At 44.1% G+C, this 16,553-nt stretch overlaps 1 protein-coding gene and 1 long non-coding RNA gene across 3 annotated transcripts in view; one reads left to right on the plus strand and one right to left on the minus strand.

The window, feature by feature from the left end:
* LOC128084639 (uncharacterized) overlaps nt 1–16,553 on the minus strand; it is a 30,331-nt gene that overhangs the window by 11,891 nt on the left and 1,887 nt on the right. For both annotated transcript variants that reach the window (XM_052690921.1, XM_052690920.1), the window contains exon 2: nt 914–1,905. In XM_052690921.1, the coding sequence (XP_052546881.1) occupies nt 914–1,905 (992 nt within the window). The remainder of the gene's footprint in view (nt 1–913; nt 1,906–16,553) is intronic.
* Nucleotides 1,901–16,508, plus strand: LOC128084641 (uncharacterized). Its single transcript, XR_008208637.1, has 4 exons — nt 1,901–2,716; nt 4,084–4,190; nt 14,777–14,993; nt 16,061–16,508. It is a non-coding gene; the product is annotated as an uncharacterized LOC128084641 (long non-coding RNA).

Here is a 16,553-nt window from a genome sequence, read left to right on the forward strand (position 1 = left end):
AGTCAAAATATTTGAAAAACACCATTTTGCAAAAACCTGGGGAGCTCCTGCTTTGTTTTGCATTCGTTGGAAGGAAAAATAATGTTTTCATAAGAGTTACCGAGAAAACAGCAAACATAAGCTGGGGTGTGGAGAAGCTTTTTCCTGATAGACACATTGGGAGAAAACAAATAAAAGCAATTGAGTGGAGAGGAATGCTTTTGTCACTGGCTGGTTGTAGCAGTTCAGTTAGGTCAGCCCCTGGGCCCAGTCCTTTCAGATGACATCTGGGGACAGGCACGGATAGCACAGCACTTTCCCAGGCAGGGAGCGGGCTCTGCAGGTACGTGCTCACCTTGTGAGTGCATGAGAATTAAAACATCTGTTACAACCTCTTGGATAAAACTCGCTTCAGATGGGGAAACACGAGGTAACTGCATCTTAATTCCAAGCGGCAGTATTGTAAGTTACTTATTTTTCTGCAGAGCATTAGTGATGGTTAGATTCGAAGTGAGAAGACGCAGGGACTGTCAGCTCGGCCTGCCTGGGAGATGTGGGGAAGCGTGCTCTCCGCCCTGCATTTGTCCATTGGCCACTATGGGCCCAAAACTGAGAAACAAGTATTGAAAGCAAGTAAGAACCAAGAAAGACCTCACCCTTCAGGTATTTCTGCAGGGGAACAAAAAGGAAGAAAAAAAAAGAATAAAAGAAAAAAGTAAATAAGAGGTACCAGAGCTGTAGAACTGGGAAAGAAAACTGTAGGCATAGGGCAGGAATAGAAACTGGCTTTAGTTTCCTCTACATCCATGCACTACTGCACCAAAAGGACAGCAAGCATTAGCAGGGCAAAGAAAATGTGCATTTGCTTTCTGGTTTTCCTGTCCTGTACAGATAATATCACATGCCTCAGAGGCTCAGACATCCATCATCTTACCTGCAAGCTACGCAGAGGGCAGAGAGCAAAGCAAGTACAAAGAAGACAGTCCCTGTTAAAATTGCCAGCATCAGTACGTTTTCCATTCTCTCCTGCCTCACAGCATCCATGGTGCTGGGTTCTGTGATGTTCTTGTACTCAAAGAGCATTGCGAAACCTCTGCCCCGGTTGGTGGTGGTAATGAGTTCCATGATAACCTCAACCATTTCCAGAGACGAACCAAAGACCATGGTCCTGTTTAAAGGTGAATTTGGTCCACAGAAACGAGAGGAAAACGTGATGAGATCTGAAACATACAGTACGTCGTGGGGACAGACATCCACTGCCGGCTGCTGGCTGGAGATTTCCACTGGCAGTATTGTTGTGGGAAGCGTCCAGCTCTCTCCCAGACTTTCATCTCTCTCACTAGCAGCTAGGTGGGCAAACAAAATATTGCCTTTCCAACCTTCTTTTGTTTCTTGGCCGCTAACGTTTTGCCTCTGTGTTCTGGCGCCATCGGAATCAGGTAATGGCTGTTCTTCTGTTTGAGTCTCCATAATCGCTTTGCGTTCCTTCATCTGTTTTGGCCGGTTTCCTTCGGACGTCTGTTTGGCTTCACCTTTCTTTGAGGCTGCTCCTGGAAGTTCGTCCAGGTGGCCAGGAAGTCCTTCTGACTGATCTCCTGCACCGCTCAGATTCTGAGCTGCCTTGGACGTCCAGCTCTGAAGAGAGGATTCTGTAGTCTGGAGAACAAAGTCCAGGTTTTCCTCGGGAGGAGTCACGTCCTTATTTCCTGTTATCGCAGCAGCTGGAAAGCCATCCCAGGGGGTTGGAGTTTCACTTGAGCTCTCAAAAATGTCAAAGTCAAAAATTTCCAAGATGAGATGCATTCTTATGGGAATGAAGAACTGCCAAACGCAGTGTGTCCCCGGGTAGTAGTTGTTTGGAAATCCTGGTGATAAAATCAGGCCTCTTTCCATTGACTCCACCACCGCGCCACAGGAATAATAGACCTGGCAAATAAAACAAATACACTTACTTCTTGCCAGAGACAACATACAGGACGCAGCATGCTGGACCTACAGAAGATCCTACCCCTTCCCTTTAGTGACTGGTGTAGACTTCTACAGGCTTCATGAATTCTGAGTTCCTGAGGCTATCTTCTGCTTGCACATTCAGAGCCTTAATCTCTAATACGGACAACCAGTCTCAGACTGTGAGAGCGCGTACTGAGCACACAGCTTCTGAGGAAATATAATCCAGATGAGCAATTCACACAGTGTTCATTTTCTATCCCTGTTTCAATTATAATAGCATCCCTTTCTGCTTTTGGCTGATGCACGTTCCCAGGTTACTGAATCCTGAATACATTTGTTGTTGACACACAACTCTTTGCTGCACAAATGTGTCATCCTAAACAGCTTGTAGTGTGATAAAAACCTTAAGCTGAAGAAAAACTGTGTCACTACAGCATCTTGAATTCTATGTTATTCTCATTACAAAACCACTCTTTTAAGTGCAACAAGGCCCTCGCACTGATGATTATCCATGAATCATCTAAACAACTTATCTTGGTTTCAGAGACTTATTTACTTCAGTAATACAGGCGGTTTTGACTGGGTACATTTTCTCTTGAAATGCAAAGGCTCTGGAAATAGTGCCAGCAGATACCCGATCACACTGGTAGGCCAGCAATCTGCAAGCATTTTGCATAACAGTGACAGTTCCGTTTGAAATTCATTTCTTCTTGCTCTATAAATAGCCTTCACAGTCTCCCAAAAAGGAAGAAACGGGTGCACTGCCAACCATTCTGCTTCTTTAAAGGTAGGCGAGGCTGTTTTCACACATCATATTCACAACAACCTTTCCCAGAAGTAAGCTCCCGGAGCCCTTTTTCAAGATGCTTTCCATAAACGTGCGGGGTGCAGAGCCCTGTCTGTGCCTGGGGCAACAGCTTTCGAAAAGGAGAACAAATAAGTCACAAGTGCTGAGGTCATGAGCCTTGTCTGGGAGCACGTGTTTACTATCATAAATTGGAAAAGAAAGGGAATGCTTGGGGGTTGTTTTTATTCTTTATTATTGTTGTTGGATTCATTGTCTCAGTCTGTTATCTATTTAAACACAAAGAAAGCTTGGCAGTAGAACAAACAAAGCTTATGAAGTCCATATAAAGCCACAAAGATCAAAATACTCCAGATTGCTTTTTTTTTTCTCCCGGTCCCTCCCCGTCTCATGTTGAAATGGAAAGAAGAAAAAAAAACAACCCAAATGTTAAAAGCCCCTAAATAAAAACAAACCGAAAAAGGCTGGGTGCTCTGCAAGGCATTAGCTTTGTTTTCCAACAGGTGCTTTTCATATTCAGAGCGATTTCAGGGGGGGTGGCAGGGCAGCAATAGGAAAGGACCAAAACAGTGGTGAAATAGAAATTGTTTTCTGTACTCCAGGTTGAAATTCGATCTTCGATTTTTAAAAGTGCCTCTTAAATCACAGGTTGAGCTAATTATAGGGGAATGAACTGCAGGTTTCTCATTTAAGACACCTGGACCATGGCTTGAAGTTTCAAGTGAAAAAGAAGCCATGCACAGCTGCTCAGGTTTTTTGTCTAATCATTGGTGCTGTGCAGTAATGCAAAAATGGCTAACCTGTGTGCTATTCTCTCCAGGAGGTAATATGTTGTTAGTATTATTCGAGTCTAAATCAGTTTATTCAGATAGAAATCCAGAGGAAAACATTGTCAGTTTAGGAGGATACAGATCCTAACTTTCACTTTTCCATCTGAATTATGGATGCATTTGTTGTCGCTTTGTAAATGCTGTTGATAAGGAGCTGGTTCCCAGTGACTGAACCCTTCTTCCCTTAGGGAGAAGGTTACTCTGTGACACAGTTTCCCTGTGAGGTCCCTCTGTCCTGGGCTGTCCATGCAGATTGTCTTCATTTCATGGCAGTCTCTTGAGCTCACTCATAAGCAAGATACTGGTGTAATAGGATGCCGCATGCAATACCTAACTTTCCATTTAAAAGAAGCATCCAGTTTCGGAGGCAGAACGTGCACCAGAACTGTTGCTGCTGAAGGATACCTCTGCTGTCTGTAGGAGGATTTTGTGTGGGCCCAAACTTCCTCAGTTAGCGCTCATTGAGGCTGAGGTTTTGTTTGGAGGAACATGCCGACTGATTGGGTTCTCTTTTTTCAGATACCAAGAAGGCAGTTGGAGGTGTTTGCAGCCCCACCTCTCCTACCAGAACTCTGCTAATGTCTAAAAGCAGCAGCCGCCAGCTCAGCAGCTCTCACACTGAATGGGTAAGTGCCTTCCTATCCATTTCTCAGCCCTATTCTCAAGTGAGGTGCACTTTCCTGGCTTCGCTTCCACCTGAATCTGTCACCACTTGGAGCAAAATACTGTGCAGATTCTGCATGCACCTCAGGAGCCTCAGGTCCAGGGTCAAAGGCCTCTTGCTCCCCACAAGTCACGTGGCTGCCAGCCACTGCAATATTTCGCTGAAACCCAACAGGTAGCCATGCCCACAGGTGGGGATTGGGAATTGTGCAACGTGTGCATCCAGAAATACATCTGACAGATCATGGCTGCAGGGCAACCGTTCATTTGCTATGGCCCATGAGACTGAAAACATTCAAGATTTGCTCAGACAACAGGGAAAAAACACCCAAGGCACAGGAAATGCAGCATAGATCTGAGGGTGGGGAAAAAAAGATTTCTGATAAATTTCTAATCCAGAACTGAATGACTGACAACACTGCTTAGTTCATTTACATCATCCATTTTGCAGGCTGAATTTCATCAATTAGATGCAGATGTTCCCTTCCACAGCAAGTGGTATATTCACAGGCTTTTGACAGAGGCATGCAAACAATTTGGCACGTTTTAGACTTTGCAAATTATAGGTTGTTGTTTGTTTTTTTATAAACAACAGTTTTTACACCAATTAGGCCAATTATGAGTAGGGTGGAGATTTATTTATTTTTTCTTTTTTTTTTAGTCTGCTAATAAGACAACTCCTTGAGAGTGTTGATGAGAGGCACAGCAAAATTCTGTGGGCTCAGAAGGGATCTCTTCAGAAGCACGGTGCTTTTGGAAGGCAGCAAGGGTTGCAGTTTCCAAGCACACAAAGGAGTGGGATTGGGAATTACTACTGTACTGAGATGTGAAATACAGTGACTATCTATAGGAAATTGCAAGGTATGAGGAAAGGCTGGGTGTTCACCAGGCAGCAGGGGCCATGTACATGGCAGGTGGCCCACAGGAGTCTTCAGGAGTCGTGGGTATTGGTCTCGCCCAGTCACTGGAAGCAGGCAGGGCTGAGTTTTTAGGCTTGTCTGGACTGCCTCCAAAAATGGATTGCTTCTAGCATGAGATGGGAGGCTGGAGGGAAGGTGTTGCATGTAGTTGGTAAGAGGAGGTGTCATGGTGTGTGGTTTGTCTTGTAAAGATGGAAGCCCTGTTGAAGAGGAGACAAAGTGATGGAATGTGCTGGCTAGGGAAACCCTCAGACTATTTGTGTTCATAGCTTTTGCTGCAGCCCAAAGAATGCAGTACTGATACTGCAGTACTGACCTTCATTCATGTTAATGCTGGCATGAGGAATTGCTGTTTGCAGCACCCTGGAGGTTGCTGTCCTGCCTGTATCCCATGCACAGTCCCAAAGGCATTTTTCTTTTGAAGTGTTTGTTTCAAAGAAGAGAAAGGAGGACATCCTGTTTTGATGTTTGTCATTCCTCTGCCGGCACAATCTCTGATTCTCTGCCTTGGGTGCTGCCCAATGTAGTTTGTTTTCTTTTACAGCGTAGTCACCCAAGGAATATCAAGCTGTCTTACTGTGCATGCAGAGCCAGAGTGAAAGCCTCAGCAGAGCAAGCTGGAGGCATACAGTAGAGCCACTCCATTTCCAAGACATTCTCAGGGGCCAACCCCCATACTTAACAGGGACACCCAGTTGCAGGCACGCAGGGAAAAGATGTGCAAAGATCATAACCTACTTCTCTCTCATTCATGCATTATGCACGTCTCGATTTCTGTGCATTTCTCACATGTATTTCCAGTTTTAGGCAGACTTAAAAATGTCACTTCCACTTCTCTTTAGAAATGCCAGAGAAGGAATAATCAGCTACATCTCAAGCTGACTGAAAGTTTAAAAGCTGCTGCATTTATTAGTGTTTTCAGGAACAGATGTGATTATCTCCTTATCCAAGTTAAAGGGCTTTTTGGTCTTTGCTTAAAGGGTGCACTAGAAAGATTTAATATTAGTGTAATGAGAGAAGATGGGGATAGAAGCTGTTTATGCAGACCTTAGGCATCACTCTTGAGTCAGAACGTTTGGTTACGATCCTGTGCTTATGACCAAAAGAGCCTTTTATGTTTCATCTTTTCTTGCAAAATGCGTCCACTAAATAAATGATACTTTTTGATTTTGATTACTGGGGAGGTAGCAAAAAGAGAACTCCTCCAGGTAGATTTTTTGCTTTGTTTCAAAAAGCCAATCCCCTGCGGCCACTTGGTGCCAAAACAGGACTCCAGGAAGCATATGGCCCTTCTACAGAAGCCTTATCTTGTCAGCCTCCAGCTGACTCTACAGCAACCATAGAGATATGCAATTAGCTTTGGACAGAGATGGATTGGTCTTAGAATCCAAGATTGTTCAGTCTGGGTGACTAAATTTAGCCATCTGAACTCACCGTGTATCAGTGGAGTGGAAAGCCGGCAAGCTTTATTTAGGATCCCTCAGCCTCCAAAATTAAATACATCTTATGTCCACACATGCACACACATGTGTGTTTCTTTCAAAGAGCTGGCAACACTTTAGCACTACTTCACCAGCTCCTTCACATTTTATTCTGCCCCAGGGACCTCTTTAAAACCCTGGATCCACCAATCTCTGCAAGTGCCTGTAACGTGCAGAGGGAGGTGAGGAATCTCGGTTACTTCCCCCTCCAAACACAGGAGGTTCATTTTGAGTTAAATATCACTGGGACTCACTGGGGTGACTGAACAGAGCCCCCCACGTGGGATGTAACACCAAGCGACCTGACCTTTTGGCACAGCAGGAAGAAAATGCTGAACTTCAGACTTTAGAAAGAAAAAAGAAATAAAGAGGGAAGGAGGGGAAGTGGCCGTTCCCTTCTTCGAGCTTAAGGGAGGAAGCAAAATATAGACAAGCCTTTACTTGCTGACGTGGCTGGAAATAGCTGCAAACTACCAGAAATACAATTCTTGTGGTTCCCAGCAGAAGGCCCAAGTTCTGCTCTCACAGTGTTTCCAAGTTACAGCAGTCTGAGCGTTTTGGATGCTCATCAAATACAGGATCTAAGGAAAGACAATCCCAAGAGTAAGATACAAAACTCCAGTCTGTTGGTTTAAGTGACCACATTTACTTCGCTAGCTGACTGATCCAGAGATCAAAGTTGGTTGAGATTTTTTTTTTCCAGCTGGAAGAGAAAGTTAATCAGAGGCTTTATAAAATTAGCACTCTACTTAATTTTGCATTTTCAGGTCACCTCTTCATGAAAGGTTTATTTTCTTTCATTAGAATGAACTAGATACAGCAGCAGCAAATCTAATCTATTTTTTCACTTGGCAGCATAAGAATTTGTGGAAATGCCTTGAAATTGCTGTCCTCTCCACTAAATTGCCTTTGCTCCTCAAAGCATGAGGCAGCAGCAAAAGGAGAATCCCATTCTGTACTACGGAAATTCCTCAAGCATCTTTGGATGCTTGAAAGTAGAATGTCTGGTGGTGGAAGGTCAGGACATGGGACTGACAAAAACTGCAAACAGCTTGCTTAGAATTAAGGAGAGGTTTCCAGGGACCTTTTTCCAGTTCTTAACTATGATTTTTTTTCAGACTGATCCTCTAAAGAATTCTTAATTTGGAGAGTATTCCCTCTGCTGAGGGGTCTCCTTTCCCTCCCCATCCCAACACAAATCCATACAGCAGCACCTCCAGCCAGCGTTCTTGCCCTGTGCCCTGGGGAAGCTTACAGCAACGAGCACTGTACAGGACTTGAGAGTAGGACCCTGAAACCACACCGAACACACATTTGCTTTGAATTCAATTACAGAATCAAAGCAGCCATCCTTATGTTTTCAAACAAGGGTCCAGGATTTATTGAAATGAGCACAACCTGCAGGATTTAAGCAAAACCAAGGCTACATTTTTTAACAGATGCTCTGTTATTTCAGTAGTGGGTAGCAGCAGTTCCACCACATGGATGTGATTATGGATGTGACATTTCCACTCTGCAAATCCCATTTCCAGGAAAGAACCCATCTTGTCTTACATTCCTACTTGGCACACATCAGCCGGTTTTGCAGGGCCCTGTTTTCATGCCTATCACCACATTTTCTATTGTTCTTACTGGTTCACAGGACATTTGAAAAGAACCAATGCGCAGGTAGGAAGGGAAGGGGACTGTAAAAGCCTGAAGGTGCAGGAGGTGAGGGAAAGAAAAGTATTGCCACTGGAGCAGAGGAGCAAAGCAGGAATGCGGTGCTGCAATTAGAGCAAAGAATGCAATGTCTGAACAAGGCTTCAGGAGCTGGAGGCCCAACTGTGCCTCCCACTGTAGGCATGCTGTTTTCTCTTATTCCTCCCATATGTGAGTTTGCTGCAGCTGAGCCCTGAAAATCTGAAAAAGCCTGCTGGGAAGGTGCTGCTTTATTTCACATTCTCTTGGCTTTGTGGAAAAGAAGTCGGCGAGGTTGCAAATGTTTGTGTAATCTTGGAGAAAGGCAGGTAGGCTCTGTCAGAACCGAAAGCGTGATGGGGCTGGGGTATCCTCACCTGCTGGCAGGTGTCAGCAGCCAGCTCTCAGCACCTGCCTGGGGATGCAGCTTCTCCTGCAGCACAGTGCAGAACTGCTAGGCAAGCCATTGCCACAACAAATGTCTGTGAGTCAAAGCAGCTGCAGAGTAAGTGGCAGGAGAAGGTCAGCGATCTCATTAGAGCCAGGAGGCCCAGGCCCTCAGCACAGTAAGGTCCCGACTTCACAGCTGCAGCGTATTTTGATACCTGGCCTCCGACAGATTGCATAACTGCGCCATGAGGTCACCATCCTTCCTACTTGAGCCTCTCTGAGACTGGGAGGTGGGAGAAAGGAAAATCACAAAAAAAGAACCAACCAACAAACATGGGCACTCAGGCAACCACCAGACACAGCGATGCATTCCAGTTTCTGTGGAGAACAACAGACCTCATTTGACTCCGGAGATGCAATGCCTTTTGCTGCTCACAAAAAAATGCTTGTTCCCAGAGATAAAAACAGGGGCTGTTTCCTGAACAATCACCCATGGAACAGTACAGCTTTCCATAGCATGAGCAGCAGCATACACAGTCTGTGCATACATTGTAACTGACATTTTGTACTTGCCTTCAGAGCAACCACAGAAAAGCTGATGCTCTTCTTCTTTTGAGAGGTTGCCAGGTGAGAAGCTGAAGCAGTTTCTCCTCATTGCGCCCAAGATGCCAACCTGCATGTAGTTATGTACAGGGCAGAATTATCTAAAGCTTCCCAGGTGAAAGTTGTCTGGATATGGAGAACGCAATAAAATCAACTCTTGCTCTTTTTCTCAACATCATGAATATGCTGAAGCGCTAGTTCTCCCATTCTAGACCTTTAATTAAAGATTGTATTGGATTCACCTACAAGAGGTCTTGCAAGTTATAGCCATGTAAGTCTGGCTAAGCAAAGCTCTCTCTCCTTATCTCATTCTATATTTTGCTTCATCTTTTTTGAGGCTGGAAGTTCTTATGATGACAGGTGTTGTTTTCGTGGGTTTTTTATTTCCTGGACTTGGCATTAAGTTAAAGTTACTGCATAGGAGTACCCAGCATTCACTCAGTGCTTGCCGGATGCTGAGGTGGAGAAACACCCATAAACAGATAAAACATTGTTAGGAACATGAACTACAGAAAGAAATGCTCTGAGTCCTGTGAAAGGGGCCGGGGTCAAGGCACAGAATGCTTCTGATTCCTTGTTTTTGTTGGAACTCTTACATCCAGGTGTTCTTACTTGAGACAAAATGACAGGTCTTTTTCTGAAGTCTCCTTCATTCCCCACTGCAGACCCACACTGCAGCATTCATGTGCTTCTCATCCCCATCTGAAACAGAAGACACTCGGACTACTCTTCTGTGAAATTGTTTGAAAAATCTATTTAGAACATGCAAATCCAGTTGCTTGGAAAGACCTGCTTGAATGGGCAATCTTTCCTTGGGGGCAACAATTACACTTGTGAAGTGGAACTTGTGAAGTGAATCAGGTAGAAATTCGTCATCAGTACCTCACACATTTACTGCTGTGCGTTCATGCAACAAACACACATGAAATCCTGTGAGAGCAGTCTGATCACTGTTTTCCCACTTCCAGTCGTGACATTGGCGTTTGTGGCTAAGGAAGCAGGTGACACAGGTGAGATAACATCCAGTGCTAGGCCTTGCATCAGCAGCCAGCTTTGTCATGTAAGACTTTCCAGGCTAATCCCTGGGGGCTGGGAGATCTAACTCTTGTGACTGGACACTCCACAGACAAATGGATTTCCTGCCATACAGATGTGAGATGCCATATCAAATAAGATCCAGCATCCATACAAAGCTGTGTTCCTCTTTGTCTCCAGAAAATACTCTCATTCAAACATACAAACAAATGTAAAGCTTTAGAAAAAGAAACAAAGGAATCATTTACAGCGTCTCCTCAGGCAAATAATCATGAATATGGTGGGGACCATCATAAATAAAAGTAAGGCTTGTAATGAAGAGTTCAAGATGCTATGGCCTTTTGCTTCAGGGCTTTAATAGGTCAGCAGAGGACTTTTTTTCTTATAGAGCAAGTTCTCATGAACAAAGTGTACACGACACACCGCAGGAAAAATCAACAGTGAATGACAGGGCTGGTGGGAGCGGGTAGGGGTGGCAGAGGAGTTTCCAGAAGATCAATCTGGTTTTCATTTTCTATAAGCTGAACGGGCCAAAGCAGCTCAAATTAAAGAGTAGAAAACATGCTCAGATTATGTCTGAACTGCTTGGTAACCAGACAAAATACGAAACAAAACAAAAGCTATAGCACTGCAGTAAAAGATTGCTTGCAGAGTTCAGTAAAAAAGTCCATTCAGCAAGTTATGTATGCTCACAGGAATCTGTGAAACTGTGTTCCCAAATAAGCTTTATAGACACATAAAAACCTCCCAGATACTCGGGAGAGATTTGAATAATGAAATCCACATGCAGCTTAGGTGCTCAAAAATGCTTTCTTTTGTTCTGGGAGTACCAAAAACAGGAGAAGAAGAAACTGGAAAGCAATCTCAAGCAAGTTCTGCTGGTCACTTCCCAGCAAACAAATTTTGATCTTTAAAAAGCCAACAAAAACCACAGATACTTGTAAACTGGCTTTGCAAGAGAGAGCTGTTTGTGCTTGGATTTCCAGCTGCATGACCCTACTTTTTCATCCAGACACTTCTGATGTTCCATATGATGGAAGCCTATTGTACAAACATACAGAGAAGGAAACAGTCCAGATGGGAAAGCTAAAACCTGCTAATATTTGGGATCATCACTAGCAAGCTGAAACTCTGTGGAAGTCAGGCCACTTCTTCACTCAGTGCAGGCAAGGAGGCTTGTGCAGAAGACTTGAGTAGTGATCTTTACAAAACTAACAAAGCAAAAAAAATCCCTTCCCTCTTTGATGCAAAAACTTAGAGTAAAAAAGATATTTTTAATTAAGTTTCCGAATGAGCCATTGCTACCAAGAGGACCGGCCGTTCCGAGCTCTGTTATGGTCCAAACACACACTCTGTTTTGGATGGTATGCAAACAGCAGCGCCTTTCTCCACCTCACTGGTTCAGGATTAGTCTCCTCTTGTGAGCTCTGTGAAGGGAAATTTCCAAGAGCCCTTGTTTGCCAGGATCTCAGAAGCAGGATGCTTGTAAATTTTACTTTACTGCCTACTCATAAGAGGAGACCGTGAGGGCACAGCAGGGAGGGTGTAGGAGAACACAGGGAAAAGTATCACAAATACTGCAGCCAGAGGGAAAACTGAGCACTGGGTTTGTTGTTATAGGGTCCCAACCAGGGAGCAGTTTATTTTTCCAAACAAATCTGCTTCGCAGACATCCTTTCTTCTTCCCCATTCAAGTTTCAACCAGGAAACCTGGAATAAGTTACGGTTGATTTTAGAGGCAAATCAAAGCATTCAGCCTACTGAGCTCGCATTTAAAGTTAGCCTTTATGAGGAACTCCTTGGGGCCCTTGTATTCAAACTGTGAAGTCTGAGATTCACCTGAAATGCCCACACATACGGATCTGTAATGAGGCAGGAAGACAAGGAAACGGGCAGATTGGTCTTCAAGCCTCAGTTCTAACAGCAGAGGCTCCATATTTCAAATCAAAATTAGAAAAAAAAATCAACAAACAAACAACAAAACAAAACTTTAATAAAACCATAAATAGTCGTTCCAGTCATGTACTTACTAACTACCCAAGACCAGGACAGAGCTGGATTTAAGCAGAATGAATGGGTTGGGTGTCCAGCAGGCACACCACTTTGGAAAGGCTGAGCAATTGTCTTTCTTGGATTTGGATTAGGTTGGAATTTCAGAGGCATTTTATCCCAGATCTCTTGTATTCAGGAAGCTTTCCTTATTGGCATCCTGACACTCGACCCTTGTTAGTAGTCCTGCTACCACTTACCAGAATCATGAAACAGAAGCACAATGGAAATGGATTAGTAAGAAGGCCAGTGAAATTCCACAAGTCCCTTCTTCAGGCCTGACAGCAGTTCTGACTGGAGGCTCTTACCAGCCCATTTTGTTGAGGTAGTTTGATGTTACAACCTGGCTGCCAGTATAAAGAAATGAGAGTAAAATAGTGGATGAAACTGAGATAGCACAGCAGGTTATGGCTTGCATGTGGCAAATTTGCTTTTGTTTTACCCACTTTGAACACCACCCACCCCTGCTTATACCGAAGCGTAATGGTGCTGTCTGTACTCCCCCAGGACCAAGAATTTCATATAATTTAATAGTTTCTGTAATTAGATATTTGTGAAACTGAAATGCTGTGATGAAAGGTGCTGTAAAACTATTACCAACTTTTTTGCCATGAAAGGACTCCTCCCAGCTCGAAATACAGATGTTGTCCTCAGTGCACATCATTACTAATCCAAATCAGCAGTACTTATGGCCTGATTTAAATCCTCCTGAAGTCCAAGATGAGTTCTGTGGGTCTGAGTAGGGCCTCAGGAATTTTCAAATGGAAATGAAGTCAAATTAACCTTTTCTTCTCTCAAAATTAAGACCTCCTTTTCCTTGGTAATGACAGGAGCAAGACTGTTTGAAGTGAAGTGTAACACCAAGTGCTGCCGAGAGCTGTGTGAGGAATTACCATATCCTTACATCAAGTCCAAGGACTTCTCTTGGCTGCTGGATAATCGTTCCATGTATTAATGCAGGAGTCTGTAGTGCCCCATCCCACCCCGCCCTCCTCCTGCCATGGGTTTCTACAGGAGGATTCTATTTTACATTTAGTGTTCCTCGTTCCCAAGGAATGACCTAAAATGTCTTAAACACAGCTGATACAGTCATCCATGTCTAGCCATCAGGCTGGTTATGGATTGTTTAATATTGATGGACCTGAAATATCAGCGCAGATATCTAAACTGACCCAGTAATAACAACGTGATGGGAGGGCAGAGCTGCTGTGCCAGACGTGCCATTTCTCTAGCTCTGCTGCTGCTGAGTAGCAGCTCTGGTACCAAACACACCACGCATTCTTTAAGAAGAGGAAGTAGGAAGAACATTCCACCATCATTCCTGTACTCAAAGAAGCAAATGAAGAAGGAGGGTAATTGTTTGCTGGTTACTGCAGGAAAGATTGTTTGCTGGGTCTTTTTAAACCAGTACAACAGGCTTGTTTGCTTCAAGCTACTTAGATATTAAAGAAACAAAAATGATTTAGTTTTTTCATCTCAGGGATTGCCAGCATCTCTAGAGCAGCAGCACTCTTTCACCTTCTTCAGCACAAATGTTACCCACACCCCTCCAGAAGTCCTCTGCCACTGGCTTTCCTCTCTTACCTCGATGGCATCCCCCATCGCCAGCCCCAGCAAACAAGAGAACCGTGGTTCAGCCACACAAAGAGAGAGCCCCATGTGCTGTGCCGGACTCGAGGCCAGCCTCATCCATCTTCTCTTCTCTCAGTTTCTTCAGTGTTTCAGTAATTAGGATATTCAGGACTGAAACATTGCGGACATTATTGCTGCTTAGCGTGAAGTTAACAAGAGAGCCAGATTTACAGCATTCTGGCCAGACAGAGAATTAAAAAAAGTTACGAATGATTGCCCAGTTGCAGGGATACAAACTCCAGGATCTTATTTTGCCAGAAACTCCACATGAACTTTAGCCTCCAGGAGAAATCCGCCTGCATTTTTCTAACTGACATACCAGTCAGACCAGTGGCAGGACGCAAAGGAACACGCATGAAAAATTAAGGTTCAGTGACCCAAATCAATTATGTGTTAAGGGCACTGCTCTGGACTCAGTAGGAAATAGTTGAAACAGGAAAAAAGAACTAAATGGAATCATTCATTGAACTGACCTGGAAATAAGACAGAAATTTGGTAAATAAGTTCAGCGCAAGCCAGTTTCATGTAGTGATGGCAGTGGATTAAAAAAGAAAATTTAAATGGGGGCAGGGGAGAAAGAAACAAATTTCTTAGACTTGAGTAATGTTTCAGACTTCTATGAACAGTGCAGTAAAACAAAGCAGTTCTCACAGCTTCCTTGCGCACAGGTGATGCAATGCAGTTTACTTCCAGAAATAAAGTTATATTTAAAAAAAAGCAGTTTATAGAAATCCTGAAACCGTGTCTTTATCGAAACAGGACAACCTACAGCTCTTCTGTATCAAACAAAAGCAATCATGTAAAGCAAGAATATCTTCTGAGGATGAGGACCAGGTACTGCAGCTGTGGATTTTTGCTTTTAAGCACACAGGCACGAGGTGGGGAGAAACGACTCCCCTGCTTCAGGACATCAGGACAGAACTGCTTCCCACACTGCCTGAACTCCAGGCCCTGCTTGCAGTACCTCGCTGCCAAGGTATGCTGTAAACGCAATAGGAAGAAGCTACAGCAATTCATCAAGGTCTAAGGAAAATAGGAAAGACCTATCACTTTTCTTCTCTGAAAGCACAGAGTACTTTTACAAACAGTGATGAGATTAATAGACAACGAGCTTCTTGCCAACAAAACTTTCAGATTCTTTGAAGGTCCCTTATTTGTCTTGACTGGTTCAGATTCTTGGGACAGAAACACAGTGTTCTGTAGAGACCTATGAAGTAAAACCTACCTGGAGTTACAAACCCTGCTCACGTGCCATGAAACAACCCCTACACCTGGCAGCTGGGATATGAACCAGATGTGTAGCGCATCCGGGCAGGAGCAGGGCTGCTGCCATCAGCACTGAGCTGGCAGAGGGATGGACTTTTCCAGCCCAGCGATTGTTCAGAGAGATTTCATCAAACGTATCTCTTTTGCCTTCACTTTTCTTAAGGCAGAGGTTGACCACAAACGTCCTCAAACCTACTGTTTGTCGGCTTTCAACACTTGAGTGTCTGCATGCCCTTCCCTCCCCAGTCAGAAGTGCATATTTTGCTGCTCCAGTTGCATAATTCCCTGATTCAGCTGCATGCTTGGTTGGCCTGGCAGGAGCCTGGGACGGTCGTTGAGATTCTGGATACATTGCCAATTGTGCAGTGTGCTTTGTTGATGGGGGCCGTAGAATCTAATAGCTGAAATTTCATACACTTTACTAATCAGGCCACATTCTTTGCTAATTGAGGTGCATATTTTAGTAGTTGATTTTTTTTTGTTTAATCCTTCACTGATCTTGGGAAGGATCCTGCTCCCTCTGAAGCGAACGGGAATTTTGCCACGGTCCTCCCTGGGACTGAGACTTTCACCAGAAGGTTGGGATCACTGCAGATTTCTTCTCTTGAAAGAAATAACAGAGACTTGATGTTTTTTTAAGCCATCAAGTGAGCGGCCGAATGCTAGGTGAAAGATGCCACTGACACAGAGACCTCTTCCACAAGGATTTGATTAAACACATAATATTTTATGGGTATACAGAGACCTGGAATTTTGACTATGTGTTTCTTTCATCAGGCTTCCATTCTTCCTTCCTGGATCTTCCTCCTGGATAAACAAGCCACCTGTCCGCACATTTTGTTCCATCTGATAGAGACATACAGGAGGAAACACCATTCACCTTATCTTCAAATTATCTCTCGTTTGCTTTCACTCTGATTCTTATGTTGCTGCAGTCCTTAGTTTGGGGGTTCCAAAGCAGGCTCTGTTTTGCTACAAAACCTATTTCAGCATCCACCCAACCCTACAACATCCCCACAGCCTCAGCTCTGACTGGCACAGAGCACCTCCCTGGATGCCCAGCTCAGCCCGCCATCCCTCACACACACAGTGCCCGTTCCAAGGAGTCTGCTGTGGTTTTCATACTGCTAATTCCACGCAGGCAGATAATTCATTTCTCATTTTTGCTAAATCGAACCAGATTTGAACAAACCATTTAGAGGATTTTTTCCTAGCATAGCAACACTATCAGAAGGCAGCCAAAACAGATAAAAATAATGAAGCCTACACA

This window comes from Tympanuchus pallidicinctus, unplaced genomic scaffold (genome assembly GCF_026119805.1).
Source record: "Tympanuchus pallidicinctus isolate F22 unplaced genomic scaffold, pur_lepc_1.0 scaffold28, whole genome shotgun sequence".
NCBI classification, from domain to species: Eukaryota; Metazoa; Chordata; class Aves; order Galliformes; family Phasianidae; genus Tympanuchus; species Tympanuchus pallidicinctus.